The sequence below is a fragment of the Coregonus clupeaformis genome, chromosome 15 (assembly GCF_020615455.1).
Source record: "Coregonus clupeaformis isolate EN_2021a chromosome 15, ASM2061545v1, whole genome shotgun sequence".
NCBI classification, from domain to species: Eukaryota; Metazoa; Chordata; class Actinopteri; order Salmoniformes; family Salmonidae; genus Coregonus; species Coregonus clupeaformis.
Window position 1 is genome coordinate 15,996,212 of NC_059206.1, and position 19,725 is coordinate 16,015,936.

The 19,725-nt window shown below is 37.7% G+C and overlaps 1 protein-coding gene across 4 annotated transcripts in view; it reads left to right on the forward strand.

The window, feature by feature from the left end:
• Positions 1 to 19,725, forward strand: part of LOC121582028 (DENN domain-containing protein 1A) — a 168,440-nt gene that overhangs the window by 139,619 nt on the left and 9,096 nt on the right. For all 4 annotated transcript variants that reach the window (XM_041897530.2, XM_041897533.2, XM_045225006.1 and 1 more), the window contains 5 exons: positions 1,945 to 1,985; positions 2,176 to 2,247; positions 4,856 to 4,912; positions 5,572 to 5,736; positions 18,754 to 18,824. In XM_041897530.2, the coding sequence (XP_041753464.1) occupies positions 1,945 to 1,985; positions 2,176 to 2,247; positions 4,856 to 4,912; positions 5,572 to 5,736; positions 18,754 to 18,824 (406 nt within the window). The remainder of the gene's footprint in view (positions 1 to 1,944; positions 1,986 to 2,175; positions 2,248 to 4,855; positions 4,913 to 5,571; positions 5,737 to 18,753; positions 18,825 to 19,725) is intronic.

Here is a 19,725-nt window from a genome sequence, read left to right on the forward strand (position 1 = left end):
ATAGACGTTAGTAATGGGACATGGGTTAGGACCATTGACACCTCCACTGCTATACAGGTTAGTAATGGGACTTGGGTTAGGACCATTGACTCCTCCACTGCTATAGACGTTAGTAATGGGACTTGGGTTAGGACCATTGACTCCTCCACTGCTATACAGGTTAGTAATGGGACTTGGGTTAGGACCTTTGACACCTCCACTGCTATACAGGTTAATAATGGGACTTGGGTTAGGATCATTGACTCCTCCACTGCTATACAGGTTAGTAATGGGACTTGGGTTAGGACCATTGACTCCTCCACTGCTATAGACGTTAGTAATGGGACTTGGGTTAGGACCATTGACACCTCCACTGCTATAGACGTTAGTAATGGAACTTGGGTTAGGACCATTGACTCCTCCACTGCTATAGACGTTAGTAATGGGACATGGGTTAGGACCATTGACACCTCCACTGCTATACAGGTTAGTAATGGGACTTGGGTTAGGACCATTGACTCCTCCACTGCTATAGACGTTAGTAATGGGACTTGGGTTAGGACCATTGACACCTCCACTGCTATAGACGTTAGTAATGGGACTTGGGTTAGGACCATTGACACCTCCACTGCTATACAGGTTAGTAATGGGACTTGGGTTAGGACCATTGACACCTCCACTGCTATACAGGTTAGTAATGGGACTTGGGTTAGGACCATTGACTCCTCCACTGCTAGAGACGTTAGTAATGGGACTTGGGTTAGGACCATTGACACCTCCACTGCTGTACAGGTTAGTAATGGGACTTGGGTTAGGACCTTTGACACCTCCACTGCTATACAGGTTAATAATGGGACTTGGGTTAGGATCATTGACTCCTCCACTGCTATACAGGTTAGTAATGGGACTTGGGTTAGGACCATTGACTCCTCCACTGCTATAGACGTTAGTAATGGGACTTGGGTTAGGACCATTGACACCTCCACTGCTATAGACGTTAGTAATGGAACTTGGGTTAGGACCATTGACTCCTCCACTGCTATAGACGTTAGTAATGGGACATGGGTTAGGACCATTGACACCTCCACTGCTATACAGGTTAGTAATGGGACTTGGGTTAGGACCATTGACTCCTCCACTGCTATAGACGTTAGTAATGGGACTTGGGTTAGGACCATTGACACCTCCACTGCTATAGACGTTAGTAATGGGACTTGGGTTAGGACCATTGACACCTCCACTGCTATACAGGTTAGTAATGGGACTTGGGTTAGGACCATTGACACCTCCACTGCTATACAGGTTAGTAATGGGACTTGGGTTAGGACCATTGACTCCTCCACTGCTAGAGACGTTAGTAATGGGACTTGGGTTAGGACCATTGACACCTCCACTGCTGTACAGGTTAGTAATGGGACTTGGGTTAGGACCTTTGACACCTCCACTGCTATAGACGTTAGTAATGGGACTTGGGTTAGGACCATTGACTCCTCCACTGCTATAGACGTTAGTAATGGGACTTGGGTTAGGACCATTGACTCCTCCACTGCTATACAGGTTAGTAATGGGACTTGGGTTAGGACCATTGACACCTCCACTGCTATAGACGTTACTAATGGAACTTGGGTTAGGACCATTGACACCTCCACTGCTATAGACGTTAGTAATGGGACTTGGGTTAGGACCATTGACACCTCCACTGCTATACAGGTTAGTAATGGGACTTGGGTTAGGACCATTGACTCCTCCACTGCTATAGACGTTAGTAATGGGAGGGGGTTCCCAAACATTTTGCTTTGTGACCAACCAATTGAGGTGTCTGTTGAGTCGTAACCCACCATAAGGGTTGAGCAGTGAAAAAAACAGTCCCGACCCACAGTTTGGGAACCACTGCTCTATAGAATGTCCACTGTGTTAAGACGTTGACCTTTCACCCCTGTGACCTCACCTCTGTTAACTCCACAGGCAGTGACAAGAACTACCACCAGTGGCTATTCACAGTAAAGGTAGGTCCTACATTTCAACCGATAAAAGTGCCCATATTTAACACAGTCACATTTAGTAAATAAACTGTTGATTTCTCGCATGCTAAGAGAGAAAGTTTAGTGCCATTTTTTTATGTCAGAAAACAATGCCAACATTTCTATGACTGTTGCCATGTAATTGTCAGCTGTGCAATGGTTTTGTCTCCAACAGAAAGGGGGCGGTGCTATCTTTAACACAGTGAGGACCAAGGCTAATCCGGCCATGAAAACAGTCTATAAATTTGTAAGTCCCTCTATCATGACTATTACACCATAACACTCCCAAAATGTTTCACTGTTAACTGTCACCATATTGATGCCACTTTAAAGGGGAAATCTGCAGTTCAAACAATAGCAAATTGGTTTTGGTAAACAGCTTAGGGATGTGGCTGGAGAAATGTAACCACTCTCAAATTCATAGACGACTCTGGATGCAAGGACTGACCATCCATGATATAAAAATTATAGTTTTAACCATATTTTGAAGCTATACAGGGTTTGTTTACAATTACATTGTTTACAAACAGTGGGGTAAAATAAGCTTATATATTGGGTTCTGATGGAGTGCAAGAGTTGAACTAAGCTCATGAGGCATTTATAAGTTATTTTCTTCAAGAATCAATGGGTATATACACTCACCGGCTAGATTATTAGGTACACCCATATAGTACCGGGTCGGACCCCCCTTTGCCTCCAGAACAGCCTACATTCTTCGGGGAATGGATTCTTCAAGGTGTCGGAAACGTTCGTTGCTCAATTGGTATCAAGGGACCTAATGTGCCTGGAATACCTTCCCCACATCATTACACCTCCACCAGCCTGTACCATTGACACCAGGCAGGATAGGTTCATGGATTTATGCTGCTTATCCCTCAATGTGCGCAAGAGAAAGGAGCTGATCGTGGACTACAGGAAAAGGCTGGCCGAACAGGCCCCCATTAACATCGACGTGGCTGTAGTGGAGTGGGTCGAGAGTTTCAAGTTCCTTATCACCCACGAACTATCATGGTCCAAATACACCAAGACAATCGTGACGAGGGCACGACAACACCTTTTCCCCCTCAGGAGACTGAAAAGATTTGGCATGGGTCCCCAGATCCTCAAAAAGTTCTGCAGCTGCACCATCGAGAGCATCCTGACCGGTTGCATCACCGCCTGGTATGGTGTACCTAATAAACTGTCCGGTGAGTGTATATACAGTGCATTCGGAAACTATTCAGACCCCTTCCCCTTTTCCACGTTTTGTTACGTTACAGCTTTATTCTAAAATTGATACAATTATTTTTTGTCCTCATCAATCTACACACAATACCCCATAATGACAAATCAAAAACAGGTTTTTAGAATTTTTTGCTAATTTATTCAACATAAAAACCAGAAATACCTTATTTACGTAAGTATTCAGACCCTTTGCTATGAGACTCGAAATTGAGCTCAGGTGCATCCTGTTTTCCATTAATCATCCTTGAGATGTTTGTACAACTTGATTGGAGTCCACCTGTGGTAAATTCAATTGATTGGACATGATTTGGAAAGGCACACACCTGTCTATATAAGGTCCCACAGTCTGCAGTGCATGTCATAGCAAAAACCAAGCCATGAGGTCGAAGGAAATGTCCGTAGAGCTCCGAGACAAGATTGTGTCGAGGCACAGATCTGGGGAAGGGTACCAAAAAATGTCTGCAGCATTGAAGGTCCCTAAAAACACAGTGGCCTCCATCATTCTTAAATTGAAGAAGTTTGGAACCATCAAGACTCTTCCTAGAGCTGGCCGCCCAGCCAAACTGAGCAATCGGGGGAGAAGGGCCTTGGTCAGGGTGGTGACTAAGAACCCGATGGCCACTCTGACAGAGCTCCAGAGTTCCTCTGTGGAGATAAGAGAACCTTCCAGAAGGACAACCATCTCTGCAGCACTCCACCAATCAGGACTTTATGGTAGAGTGGCCAGACGGAAGCCACTCCTCAGTAAAAGGCACATGACAGCCCACTTGGAGTTTGCCAAAAGGCACCTAAAGGACTCTCAGACCATAAGAAACAAGATTCTCTGGTCTGATGAAACCAAGATTGAACTCTTTGGCCTAAATGCCAAGCGTCATGTCTGTAGGAAACCTGGCACCAACCCTACGATGAAGCATGCTGGTGGCAGCATCATGCTGTGGGGATGTTTTTCAGCGGCAGGGACTGGGAGACCAGTCAGGATCGAGGGAAAGGTGATGCAACCTGCTGCAGAGCGCTCAGGACCTCAGACTGGGGCGAAGGTTCACCTTCCAACAGGACAACGACCCTAAGCACACAGCCAAGACAACGCAGGAGTGGCTTCGGGGCAAGTCTCTGAATGTCCTTGAGTGGCCGAGCCAGACCCCAGACCCCGGACTTGAACTAGATCTTTAGAGAAGAATAGGAGAAACTCCGCAAATACAGGTGTGCCAAGCTTGTAGCGTCATACCCAAGAAGACTCGAGGCTATAATCACTGCCAAAGTTGCTTCAACAAAGGACTGAGTAAAGGGTCTGAATACTTATGTAAATGTTATATTTCAATTTTTTATTTTAAATTTAAATTTATACAAACCTGTTTTTGCTTTGTCATTATGGGGTATTGTGTGTAAATTTATGAGGGGGGGATGACGATTTAATCAATTTTAGAATAAGGCTGTAATGTAACAAAGTGTGGAAAAACTCAAGGGTTCTGAATACTTTCCGAATGCACTGTATGTCATGAATTTATAAGTCCAAAAATTGATATAGCAACTGCTGAGTGCCCCTTTAAAGGTAGAATGGAAGATGACTCCTGACTTACAGACATCAGAAACAACATCTGCTAAATAACCCCTTGTGTGTTTTCCCTCCAAAGGCTAAAGATCATGCCAGGATGGGGATAAAGGAGGTCAAGAGCCGGCTAAAACAAAAGGTACCTATAAATTGTATAAATTGACATTTGTCTTTGGTCCAAAGCACCGGCTGAAGAACAACTTCACAGAACACAACTGACACACACACACACGTGCACATGCAGACATGTATGCAAACACACACACACACACACACATGCGCTGCCACTCATTGGGCGACAGAATTCACTCACTGACGGTTTTTCCTCTCCCATACCTGGCTGTCACTCACTCTTGCCTCCGCTGTGTGTTCACCTCTCCAACCTGACCCTCTGTTGACCTCTCACCTCTCCAACCGGACCCTCTGTTGACCTCTCACCTCTCCAACCTGACCCTCTGTTGACCTCTCACCTCTCCAACCTGACTCTCTGGTGACCTCTCACCTCTCCAACCTGACCCTCTGTTGACCTCTCACCTCTCCAACCTGACCCTCTGTTGACCTCTCACCTCTCCAACCTGACCCTCTGTTGACCTCTCACCTCTCCAACCTGACTCTCTGGTGACCTCTCACCACTCCAACCTGACCCTCTGGTGACTTCACCTCTCCAACCCCCAACTATAGCCCTGTAGGGCCTCCTCCCTCGACCTCCCACTCCCCCTCTCCCTGCATGGAGACCATCACCTCCACTACCCCCTCCATCCACGCCAACCTCCTCCGTCTTCTTGTACCCCTCTCCAGGAGCTAGCAGAGAACGGCTACTCCTCGACAGCAGGCACTGGTGGCACAGGAACGGGAACCGGGGAGGAGGGCACTACTGCCGAGTCGCCTACCTCCGCAGATGGAAAGGACGGCAGCGCCCGCACCTGGGACGAACGGCGGCCCATCACTGTGCACTTTGGGCAGGTGGGTGAGAGGGACAGGAGGGGGGGGGGAATTTGTGAGGTCAATGAGGATGTCTGTCTGTCTGTCTGTCTATCTGTGTCTGTGTTTCTCTGAGTGTGTGTGTGTGTGTGTGTTAATGCCTTCTACACTGTAAGTCTGCAAAACCATAAGCAGCGTATAAAACCTCTCATATCTTCAACTGTCCAATCACTCCAATCTGTTGGACTGACTGTTTTAATGCTGCTAGATTTAGGAATGCCATATATGCTCCTAACAAAACACTACTGTCCCATAGTCAGTTGTCTATAGAACAGTTATCTATAGAATAGTTGTCTATAACAGTTGTTTAAAGAAGAGTATCCCCCAGTCTTCCCTATTTAGAGTCATCATTACACAAAGAAATATATAATATAAATAAATATCTGATTAACACAGTGTGACTGTCCTCATAATGCTACTGTGCTGTCAGTTCTATCATTTTATCACAATCGCTATCTCTCAGTCCTTGTCATTCTGTCTCTATCGCTACATCTCTTTTGTTGCACTCATTCCTTGTCATTTGTCATGTTGGTTCAGTGCTCTGTCATGCATGTCTCTGAGTCTTCACTATCTCTGATCCATCCATCCTTTTCTTCATTTGTTCCTCCTTTTCCTATCTGCTTTGCACGTGTGTTCAGTTTATCTAGTATCAAATCAAATGGACATTTCTAAACATAACAATACCATTGGATCTCATTTCTAAATGTAATAATACCATTGGATCTCATTTCTAATCATAATAATACCATTGTATCTCATTTCTAAACATAATAATACCATTGGATCTCATTTCTAAACATAACAATACCATTGGATCTAATTTCAAAATGTAATAATACCATTGGATCTCATTTCAAAATGTAATAATACCATTGGATCTCATTTCTAATCATAATACCATTGGATCTCATTTCTAAACATAACAATAACATTGGATCTCATTTCTAAACATAACAATAACATTGGATCTCATTTCTAAACATAATAATACCATTGGATCTCATTTCTAATCATAATAATACCATTGGATCTCATTTCTAAACATAATAATACCATTGGATCTCATTTCTAAACATAACAATACCATTGGATCTCATTTCAAAATGTAATAATACAATTGGATCTCATTTCAAAATGTAATAATACCATTGGATCTCATTTCTAATCATAATAATACCATTGGATCTCATTTCTAAACATAATAATACCATTGGATCTCACTTTTAAACATAACAATACCATTGGATCTCATTTAAAAATGTAATAATACCATTGGATCTCATTTCTAAATGTAATAGTACCATTGGATCTCATTTCTAATCATAATAATACCATTGGATCTCATTTCTAAACATAATAATACCATTGGATCTCATTTCTAAACATAACAATAACATTGGATCTCATTTCTAAACATAACAATACAATTGGATCTCATTTGAAAATGTAATAATACCATTGAATCTCATTTCTAATCATAACAATACCATTGGATCTCATTTCAAAATGTAATAATACCATTGGATCTCATTTCTAAATGTAATAATACCATTGTATCTCATTTCTAAATGTAATAATACCATTGGATCTCATTTCTAAACATAATACCATTGGATCTCATTTCTAAACATAACAATAACATTGGATCTCATTTCTAAACATAATACCATTGGATCTCATTTCTAATCATAATAATACCATTGGATCTCATTTCTAAACATAAAAATACCATTGGATCTCATTTCTAAACATAAAAATACCATTGGATCTCATTTCTAAACATAACAATACCATTGGATCTCATTTCAAAATGTAATAATACCATTGGATCTCATTTCTAATCATAATAATACCATTGGATCTCATTTCTAAATGTAGTAATACCATTGGATCTCATTTCTAAACATAACAATACAATTGGATCTCATTTCTAAATGTAATAATACTATTGGATCTCATTTCAAAATGTAATAATACCATTGAATCTAATTTCTAATCATAATAATACCATTGGATCTCAATTCTAAATGTAATAATACCTTTGGATCTCATTTCTAAACGTAATAATACCATTGGATCTCATTTCTAAACATAATACCATTGGATCTCATTTCTAAACATAATAATACCATTGGATCTAATTTCTAAATGTAATAATACCATTGGATCTCATTTCTAAACATAACAATACTATTGGATCTCATTTCTAAACATAATAATACCATTGGATCTCATTTCTAAACATAATAATACCATTGGATCTCATTTCTAAACATAATAATACCATTGGATCTCATTTATAAATGTAATAATACCATTGGATCTCATTTCTAAACATAACAATACAATTGGATCTCATTTCTAAACATAACAATACAATTGGATCTTATTTCAAAACGTAATAATACCATTGGATCTCATTTCTAAACATAATAATACCATTGGATCTCATTTCTAAATGTAATAATACCATTGGATCTCATTTCTAAACATAACAATACAATTGTATCTCATTTCTAAATGTAATAATACCATTGGATCTCATTTCTAAATGTAATGATACCATTGGATCTAATTTCTAATCATAATAATACCATTGGATCTCATTTCTAAATGTAGTAATACCATTGGATCTCATTTCTAAACATAACAATACAATTGGATCTCATTTCTAAACATAACAATAACATTGGATCTCATTTCTAAACATAATAAAACCATTGCATCTCATTTCTAATCATAATAATACCATTGGATCTAATTTCTAATCATAATAATACCATTGGATCTCCTTTCTAAACATAATAATACCATTGGATCTCATTTCAAAATGTAATAATACCATTGGATCTCTTTTCTAAACATAACAATAGAATTGGATCTCATTTCTAAATGTAATAATACCATTGGATCTCATTTCTAAACATAACAATACAATTGGATCTCATTTCTAAATGTAATAATACCATTGGATCTCATTTCAAAATGTAATAATACCATTGAATCTAATTTCTAATCATAATAATACCATTGGATCTCAATTATAAATGTAAAAATACCATTGGATCTCATTTCTAAACATAATAATACCATTGGATCTCATTTCTAAACATAATAATACCATTGGATCTCATTTATAAACATAATACCATTGGATCTCATTTATAAACATAATACCATTGGATCTCATTTCTAAATGTGATAATACCATTGGATCTCATTTCTAAACATAACAATACCATTGGATCTCATTTCTAAATGTAATAATACCATTGGATCTCATTTCTAATCATAATGATACCATTGGATCTAATTTCTAAACAAAATAATACCATTGGATCTCATTTCTAATAATAATAATACCATTGGATCTCATTTCTAAACATAATAATACCATTGGATCTCATTTCTAAACATAACAATACCATTGGATCTCATTTCAAAATGTAATAATACCATTGGATCTCATTTCTAATCATAATAATACCATTAAATCTCAATTGTAAATGTAATAATACCATTGGATCTCATTTCTAAACATAATAATACCATTGGATCTCATTTCTAAACATAATAATACCATTGGATATCATTTCTAAACATAAAAATACCATTGGATCTCATTTCTAAACATAACAATACCATTGGATCTCATTTTAAAATGTAATAATACCATTGGATCTCATTTCTAATCATAATAATACCATTGGATCTCATTTCTAAATGTAGTAATACCATTGGATCTCATTTCTAAACATAACAATACAATTGGATCTCATTTCTAAATGTAATAATACTATTGGATCTCATTTCAAAATGTAATAATACCATTGAATCTAATTTCTAATCATAATAATACCATTGGATCTCAATTCTAAATGTAATAATACCTTTGGATCTCATTTCTAAACGTAATAATACCATTGGATCTCATTTCTAAACATAATACCATTGGATCTCATTTCTAAACATAATAATACCATTGGATCTAATTTCTAAATGTAATAATACCATTGGATCTCATTTCTAAACATAACAATACTATTGGATCTCATTTCTAAACATAATAATACCATTGGATCTCATTTCTAAACATAATAATACCATTGGATCTCATTTCTAAACATAATAATACCATTGGATCTCATTTATAAATGTAATAATACCATTGGATCTCATTTCTAAACATAACAATACAATTGGATCTCATTTCTAAACATAACAATACAATTGGATCTTATTTCAAAACGTAATAATACCATTGGATCTCATTTCTAAACATAATAATACCATTGGATCTCATTTCTAAATGTAATAATACCATTGGATCTCATTTCTAAACATAACAATACAATTGTATCTCATTTCTAAATGTAATAATACCATTGGATCTCATTTCTAAATGTAATGATACCATTGGATCTAATTTCTAATCATAATAATACCATTGGATCTCATTTCTAAATGTAGTAATACCATTGGATCTCATTTCTAAACATAACAATACAATTGGATCTCATTTCTAAACATAACAATAACATTGGATCTCATTTCTAAACATAATAAAACCATTGCATCTCATTTCTAATCATAATAATACCATTGGATCTAATTTCTAATCATAATAATACCATTGGATCTCCTTTCTAAACATAATAATACCATTGGATCTCATTTCAAAATGTAATAATACCATTGGATCTCTTTTCTAAACATAACAATAGAATTGGATCTCATTTCTAAATGTAATAATACCATTGGATCTCATTTCTAAACATAACAATACAATTGGATCTCATTTCTAAATGTAATAATACCATTGGATCTCATTTCAAAATGTAATAATACCATTGAATCTAATTTCTAATCATAATAATACCATTGGATCTCAATTATAAATGTAAAAATACCATTGGATCTCATTTCTAAACATAATAATACCATTGGATCTCATTTCTAAACATAATAATACCATTGGATCTCATTTATAAACATAATACCATTGGATCTCATTTATAAACATAATACCATTGGATCTCATTTCTAAATGTGATAATACCATTGGATCTCATTTCTAAATGTAGTAATACCATTGGATCTCATTTCTAAACATAACAATACAATTGGATCTCATTTCTAAACATAACAATACCATTGGATCTAATTTCTAAACATAATAATACCATTGGATCTCATTTCTAAACATAATAATACCATTGGATCTCATTTCTAAACATCATACCATTGGATCTCATTTCTAAACATAACAATACCATTGGATCTCATTTCTAAATGTAATAATACCATTGGATCTCATTTCTAATCATAATAATACCATTGGATCTCATTTCAAAATGTAATAATACCATTGGATCTCATTTCTAAACATAACAATACAATTGGATCTCATTTCAAAATGTAATAATACCATTGGATCTCATTTCAAAATGTAATAATACCATTGAATCTAATTTCTAATCATAATAATACCATTGGATCTCAATTATAAATGTAAAAATACCATTGGATCTCATTTCTAAATGTAATAATACCATTGGATCTCATTTCTAAACATAACAATACAATTGGATCTCATTTCTAAATGTAGTAATACCATTGGATCTCATTTCAAAATGTAATAATACCATTGGATCTAATTTCTAAACATAATAATACCATTGGATCTCATTTCTAAATGTAATAATACCATTGGATCTCATTTCTAAATGTAATGATACCATTGGATCTCATTTCTAATCATAATACCATTGGATCTCATTTCTAAATGTAGTAATACCATTGGATCTCATTTCTAAACATAACAATACAATTGGATCTCATTTCTAAATGTAATAATACAATTGGATCTCATTTCAAAATGTAATAATACCATTGAATCTAATTTCTAATCATAATAATACCATTGGATCTCATTTCTAAACATAACAATACAATTGGATCTCATTTCTAAATGTAATAATACCATTGGATCTCATTTCTAAACATAACAATACAATTGGATCTCATTTCTAAATGTAATAATACCATTGGATCTCATTTCAAAATGTAATAATACCATTGAATCTAATTTCTAAACATAATAATACAATTGGATCTCATTTCTAAATGTAATAATACCATTGGATCTCATTTCTAAATGTAGTAATACCATTGGATCTCCATTCTAAACATAACAATACAATTGGATCTAATTTCTAAATGTAATAATACTATTGGATCTCATTTCAAAATGTAATAATACCATTGAATCTAATTTCTAATCATAATAATACCATTGGATCTCAATTCTAAATGTAATAATACCATTGGATCTCATTTCTAAATGTAATGATACCATTGGATCTCATTTCTAATCATAATAATACCATTGGATCTCATTTCTAAATGTAGTAATACCATTGGATCTCATTTCTAAACATAACAATACAATTGGATCTCATTTCTAAATGTAATAATACTATTGGATCTCATTTCAAAATGTAATAATACCATTGAATCTAATTTCTAATCATAATAATACCATTGGATCTCAATTCTAAATGTAATAATACCTTTGGATCTCATTTCTAAACGTAATAATACAATTGGATCTCATTTCTAAACATAACAATAACATTGGATCTCATTTCTAAACATAATAATACCATTGGATCTCATTTCTAATCATGTAATAATACCATTGGATCTAATTTCTAATCATAATAATACCATTGGATCTCCTTTCTAAACATAATAATACCATTGGATCTCATTTCTAAATGTAATAATACCATTGGATCTCATTTCTAAACATAATAATACCATTGGATCTCATTTATAAATGTAATAATACCATTGGATCTCATTTCTAAACATAACAATACAATTGGATCTCATTTCTAAATATAACAATACAATTGGATCTCATTTCAAAATGTAATAATACCATTGAATCTAATTTCTAATCATAATAATACCATTGGATCTCAATTATAAATGTAAAAATACCATTGGATCTCATTTCTAAACATAATAATACCATTGGATCTCATTTCTAAACATAATAATACCATTGGATCTCATTTATAAACATAATACCATTGGATCATTTATAAACATAATACCATTGGATCTCATTGCTAAATGTAATAATACCATTGGATCTCATTTCTAAACATAACAATACCATTGGATCTCATTTCTAAATGTAATAATACCATAGGATCTCATTTCTAATCATAATGATACCATTGGATCTAATTTCTAAACAAAATAATACCATTGGATCTAATTTCTAATAATAATAATACCATTGGATCTCATTTCTAAACATAATAATACCATTGGATCTCATTTCTAAACATAACAATACCATTGGATCTCATTTCAAAATGTAATAATACCATTGGATCTCATTTCTAATCATAATAATACCATTAAATCTCAATTGTAAATGTAATAATACCATTGGATCTCATTTCTAAACATAATAATACCATTGGATCTCATTTCTAAACATAATAATACCATTGGATATCATTTCTAAACATAACAATACAATTGGATCTCATTTCTAAACATAACAATGCAATTGGATCTTATTTCTAAATGTAATAATACCATTGGATCTCATTTCTAAACATAATAATACCATTGGATCTCATTTCTAAATGTAATAATAACATTGGATCTCATTTCTAAACATAACAATACAATTGTATCTCATTTCTAAATGTAATAATACCATTGGATCTCATTTCTAAATGTAATGATACCATTGGATCTAATTTCTAATCATAATAATACCATTGGATCTCATTTCTAAATGTAGTAATACCATTGGATCTCATTTCTAAACATAACAATACAATTGGATCTCATTTCTAAACATAACAATAACATTGGATCTCATTTCTAAACATAATAATACCTTTGGATCTAATTTCTAATCATAATAATACTATTGGAACTCATTTCTAAATCTAATAATACCATTGGATCTTATTTCTAATCATAATAATTCCATTGGATCTAATATCTAAACATAATAATACCATTGGATCTCATTTCTAAACATAACAATACAATTGGATCTCATTTCTAAACGTAATAATACCATTGGATCTCATTTCTAAACTTAATAATATCATTGCATCTCATTTCTAAACATAACAATACAATTGGATCTCATTTCTAAATGTAATAATACCATTGGATCTCATTTCTAAACATAACAATACCATTGGATCATAAAATAAAATAAAAATACTTAGTCGACATACTCCAAGTACTATTAAAGTACTGTTAAAGCTATAAAAAAGGAGAGGGATAAAAGACACTCTGGTCCTAAAAGTTTCTCAACCACTGTCACCCACGTTGTGTCACCACGACCACAGGGGGCTCCAAGACACATCACTGTGACGACTGTGACACTGTGCTGACAGAGGACCCCGTTCATTATGTTGCTATGGTAACCCCCAGTGGCCCTCGTGCTTCCTCCGCTGCTATGAAGAGAGAAAAGAGAGGGGGGGAGAAGAGAAGAGAGAGGGGGGAGATAGGAGGGTGATACCAAGAGAGAAAGATAACGTTTTTGAGGTGGTGCTCCCAGCACCATCCATCCATCTCTCTTCCTCTCATTAGAGCGCTGAATAATTAGGACACACACGTCCTCTCTCTCTGACACACACACACATATACACATACATACAATGGCTTGCGAAAGTATTCACCCCCCTTGGCATTTTTCCTATTTTGTTGCCTTACAACCTGGAATTAAAGTTGATTTTTGTTTGTATCATTGATTTACACAACATGCCCTACCACATTGAAGATGCAAAATATTTTTTCTGGTGAAACAAACAAGAAATAAGACAAAAAAAACAGAAAACTTGAGCGTGCATAACTTATTCACCCCCAAAGTCAATACTTTGTAGAGCCACCTTTTGCAGCAATTAAGGCTGCCAAGTCTCTTAGCGGTATGTCTCTATAAGTTTAGCACATCTAGACACTCTGGGTTTTTGCCCATTCTTCAAAGCAAAACTGCTCCAGCTCCTTCAAGTTGGATGGGTTCCGTGGTGTACAGCAATCTTTAAGTCATACCACAGATTCTCAATTGGACTGAGTCATGGGCTTTGACTAGGCAATTCAAGACATTTAAATGTTTCCCCTTAAACAATTCAAGGTTGTTTGGCAGTATGTTAGGGTCATTGTCCTGCTGGAAGGTGAACCTCCGCCCCAGTCTCAAATCTCTGGAAAGAGCTGAAACAGGTTTCCCTCAAAGAATTTCCCTGTATTTAGCACCATCCATCATTCCTTCAATTCCGGCGAGATTTCCCAGTCCCTGCCGATGAAAAAACATCCCCACAGCTGATGCTGCCATCACCTTGCTTCACTGTGGGATGGTGTTCTCGAGGTGATGAAGGTGTTGGGTTTGCGCCAACATAGCGTTTTCCTTGATGGCCAAAAGCTAAATTTTAGTCTCATCTGACCAGAGTACCTTCTACCATATGTTTGGGAGTCTCCCACATGGCTTTTGGTGAACACCAGGCGTGTTTTGCTTATTTTTTTCTTTAAGCAATTTTGTTGCCTCTCTGATTAATGCACCCTCCCTGCCTGGCCCATGAGTTTTTGTTGGGAGGTCTTGGCAGGTTTGTTGTGGTGCCATATTCTTTCCATTTTTTTAATAGTGGATTTAATGGTGTTCAAAGTTTCTGATATTTTTTACAACCCTGATCTGTACTTCTCACAACTTTGTCCCCTGACCTGTTTGGAGGCCTTGGTCTTCATGGTGCCGCTTGCTTGGTGGGTTTAGTGGTGTTGCAACTCTGGGGCCTTTCAAACAGGTGTATACATACTGAGATCATGTGACAGATCATGTGACAGATCATGTGACATAGACTTGCACACAGGTGGACTTTATTTAACTAATTGTGTGACTTCTGAAGGTAATTGGATGCACCAGATCTTAGTTAGGGGCTTCATAAAGGGGGTGAATACATATGGATGCACCACCTTTCTGTTATTATGTTTGTTTTTGAAACAAAGTTATTTTTTCATTCCACTTCACCAATTTGGACTATTTCGTGTATGTCCATTACATGAAATGCAAATACAAATCAATTTCAATTACAGGTTGTAATGCAACAAAGTAGGAAAAACGCCAGGGGGATGAATACTTTTGGAGGCACTGTACACCCGTCAGGACAACGTTACGTAAAAAAGCATTGCGACCCATGCTGGGAATACAGTGTTAGTTAGCTGATACTTTGTTAGAGGAAGCCTAGCAACAACTGTTTTTGTGTTGGTGTGGAGTGCGTGGTATTGAGTGGATGTTGCTTGGTGGTTGTCTGATGTGGTTGTGTGAGGTTGTGTGGTGGTGGTGGTGTGGGGTCATGTTGGGGTTGTGTGGTGGTTGTGGTGGTGGGGTTGTGTGGTGGTGGTGGTGGTTGTGTGAGTCATGTGGGGTGGTTGTGCATTGTCAGGCAGGGATGCAGACTAAATAAGGAATGTGTGAGACTCCATCTGAAGATGAAACAAATATGTACATGTAATGTAGTGTGTGTGTGTGCGTCGTGTGTGTGCGTGTGTATGTGCGTGTGTGTGTATGTGCATGCATATTACAGAATGTTTGTGTGTGTACATTATCATGTCCCTCCATTGCTATTTATGTGTGACCCCTGGGTGTCTCTGGTGCAGCCCCTCCAGAGCCCCTCCCCCTCGGCCCCCTCCTCCCAGGCTCCAATCCGGCAACTGTGACCCGTGAGTACCTGCCTCTACCCCTCTGCCTCTCATCTCTGGCCTTGGCTCCTGAGTTTGTGGTTTTGGAGTGTGTTTGTGTGTGTGTGTGTATGTAAATTGCTCATCGACAGGCATACTGTCGTATCGTCACAAGTATGTCCCATCTATCAGGCTGTGCTCTCAGACTACAGGGTGACCTTGAGCGGGGTACCTCGGTTAAGAGCGTTGGGCCCAGTAGCGAAGGTTGCTGATTCGAATCCCTGCCGGGAAGGTGGAAACTCTGCCCGTTCTGCCCTTCAGCAGGTAGTTAACCCCAACAACTACTGCTACCCGGGTGCGATGGCTTGGGTGTCGATTAGGAGGTTGGGTTAAGTCGCGGAAAACACATTTCGGTTGAGTGCATTCAGTTGTACAACTGACTAGGTATCCCCCTTTCCTTTTCCTAACTCGCGTTGACTGGAGAAGCTAATCCACTCCCATTCATTCACCTGATCTTTCTTCTCTGTTTGAGCCTGTGCGTATACCTGCATTACCTCCTATGTGTGTGGATGTGTGTCCAAGCATGTATATACCTGTGTGTGTGTGTGTGTGTGTGTGTGTGTGTGTGTGTGTGTGTGTGTGTGGCGCGTGTGTGTTTGTGTGTGTGCGCACCTGCGTTACTGCGTGTGGTGGGTTGGCCGTGTCCACTGACCACTGGTGCGCATCTCTGTAGCAGTTACTAAACCTCACGGCGCAAGCCCAGTAAATGCGTTCCACTGGCCTGGGCGATTTCTCTGGAGCGTCTGTAATGTCTTCACATTGCCCTTCAATCCTAGGCCTGGTCCTGAGGTCCCACAGGCTTTGGTTCCATCCCAGCGATAACAGATTAAATATAAGGGCTTGATGACTATTTGAGGAATAGGTTTGTTAGTGCCAGGCGGGAACAAAAGCCTGCACACCATCTAGATTTCCCAGGGTTGAAGGGTTGAAGAACACTTCTCTTTGGGGCAATGTCTGGTTCATCAACTACAGAATCTGCCACCTTTATCACTGCATGAATCTCTAATAGTATGCACTCACTAACTGTAAGTCGCTCTGGATAAGAGCGTCTGCTAAATGACTAAAATGTCAATGTAATATCTATCCAGTGGCAAAGGCGTTCAAAAGACATCTTTGCAATGTCTTTTAAACCAAAAATATATATTTACAATGTATTTTCAACCTAAAATACATATTTTCAGCGTCTTTTTCTAATATCTATCTTTCTGTCTGAGATTAATTCGCATGTTTACATCTTCCTATGAAGGAGCGATATGAGCTTTTCACCAAGTCTTTTTCTACTGGGTTTTCAATAGAAAGAAACATTTAAAGGTAAGTCTCAGAGCATCCACAGTGAAGTATACGATCGTATTTATCCCAACAGTTGTGGCACAACGGATGGCAAGAGTAGTGAGTATTCAATACACAATTGAGTGCTCATTCCTCGTTCTAAGGAACCTTAAGAAAAGGTGTCATCATTCGTGGTGCAATGACGAACAAGCTAGCTCCCCCTATCGCATTCGCGCGCACACACACACACACCCACACACACACACACACACATACACCACACACATCAACCCCACCTCCATGACCCCCCCTTGCTCAGGATTAATTAAGCAAGCCTTTCACTCTTCACACCCATCCCTCCCTCCCTTCCTTTCCTCTCTTCTCCCTCCTCTCTCCCTTCCTCGCTATTGTTCCCCAGACTCTTAATGAAGAGAGCAGTCCTCTATAGGGCCAGCTGATGCTCCCCCCCAACACACTAATTAGCCTTATAGTTCTTCCCTTACCTACACCCTCCCACTGAGTTTGACCCTCTGGGTTAGGTTCAGGGCTGGGGGCAGCTGGAAAGACCAGATTACATTTGACCTCTAACCCCTCACTGAACCCCATGACCTCCTCTGACCCCACCTGGTCTCAGGTGGTAGCTGTAGGGTTGCTCTGTTATGACAGGTCCTCCCCCATCCAAGTTTTAGGGTTTAGGGTTCGCTACGTTTTTGCAGAATGTCTTTGGTGTCAGACAGAAGATCACTATATTCTGTGTGAATATGACATTTTACCTGTCAACTGATATTGACACACACGCCAATGTCTATGCATGTGTATTGACATATGAACATGCATATGGACTAACATATGTGCACAAGTCTTTTGTGTCTGTGTCCGTTAGTGTAATTTGTCTCGATTGGAATAGGTTGTTTGATGGTTTGTTTGTGATTTTAATTTTGTATATTCCCACAGGCCCGTCCACCCAGGCCTCTGGTGGCCAAGAGACCTCGCAGCAACGTGGGCCTGGAGAGCAGCCCTGAACAGTAAGACCACCAAGCTACACTATACACATCCTCAAATCACCCATCTTCATCACTATCATCATCATCATCATCATCATCATCATCATCACAGAGTTCGTAATAAGCTACACACTTACCGAGGTCTGCAACTACAACAAATTGTTTTAGTTTTCATTTGGACAGGGTTCTCCAACTCCAGTCCTGGATAGATACTGGGGATGCAGGCTTTTGCTCAAGCCCTGCAGTAATCCAAAAATGAAGAAGACAATTAGTTGATTATTTGGAATCAGGTCTATTAGTGATGGGTAAGAACAAAAATCTGCGAACACAGTAACATTTCTGGACTGGAGTTGGAGAACCCTGTCCTATACTAATAATGAACAGCTACACCCACTACCATGTTATAGACACGTACACATACACTCAATCTACATACACACTACCAGATACACACCATGATATCCCTGGAAATCCTCTATGTTGGTACTCAGCCCCACAGTCCCAGGAGCCTGTATGAGAGCTCCTGAGGTCTAGTGTAGCATGAAGCTAACCATTCAGAGTTAGCCAATTACACCTCAGGGTTTTCTGTGTTTTCAGTTAATCTAGTGTATGTTTGTGATGTAACTGGGAGAAAGGTTCAATCAAATATGCCTTGAGTTTTTAGGCTGGGCTTGGCCAATAGATTAACGAAGCTGCAACAATCTAAGTGTGTTATTCAAAAGTTATGGAAAAGCTTATTTGGTTTTATCATATGCATATGATAAGAAAGGTTTTGTACACTGCTTGATTGAAGACCCACAGACTATACCTCACTCACGTTTGTAAAGTCTACAGATGTTTGCTGCCCTCTTTTGGCCTATGAAAATAAGTTGTTGGATTGGTCTGATTTTACCAATGAAGAAAAATGTCACAGGCCAAGACT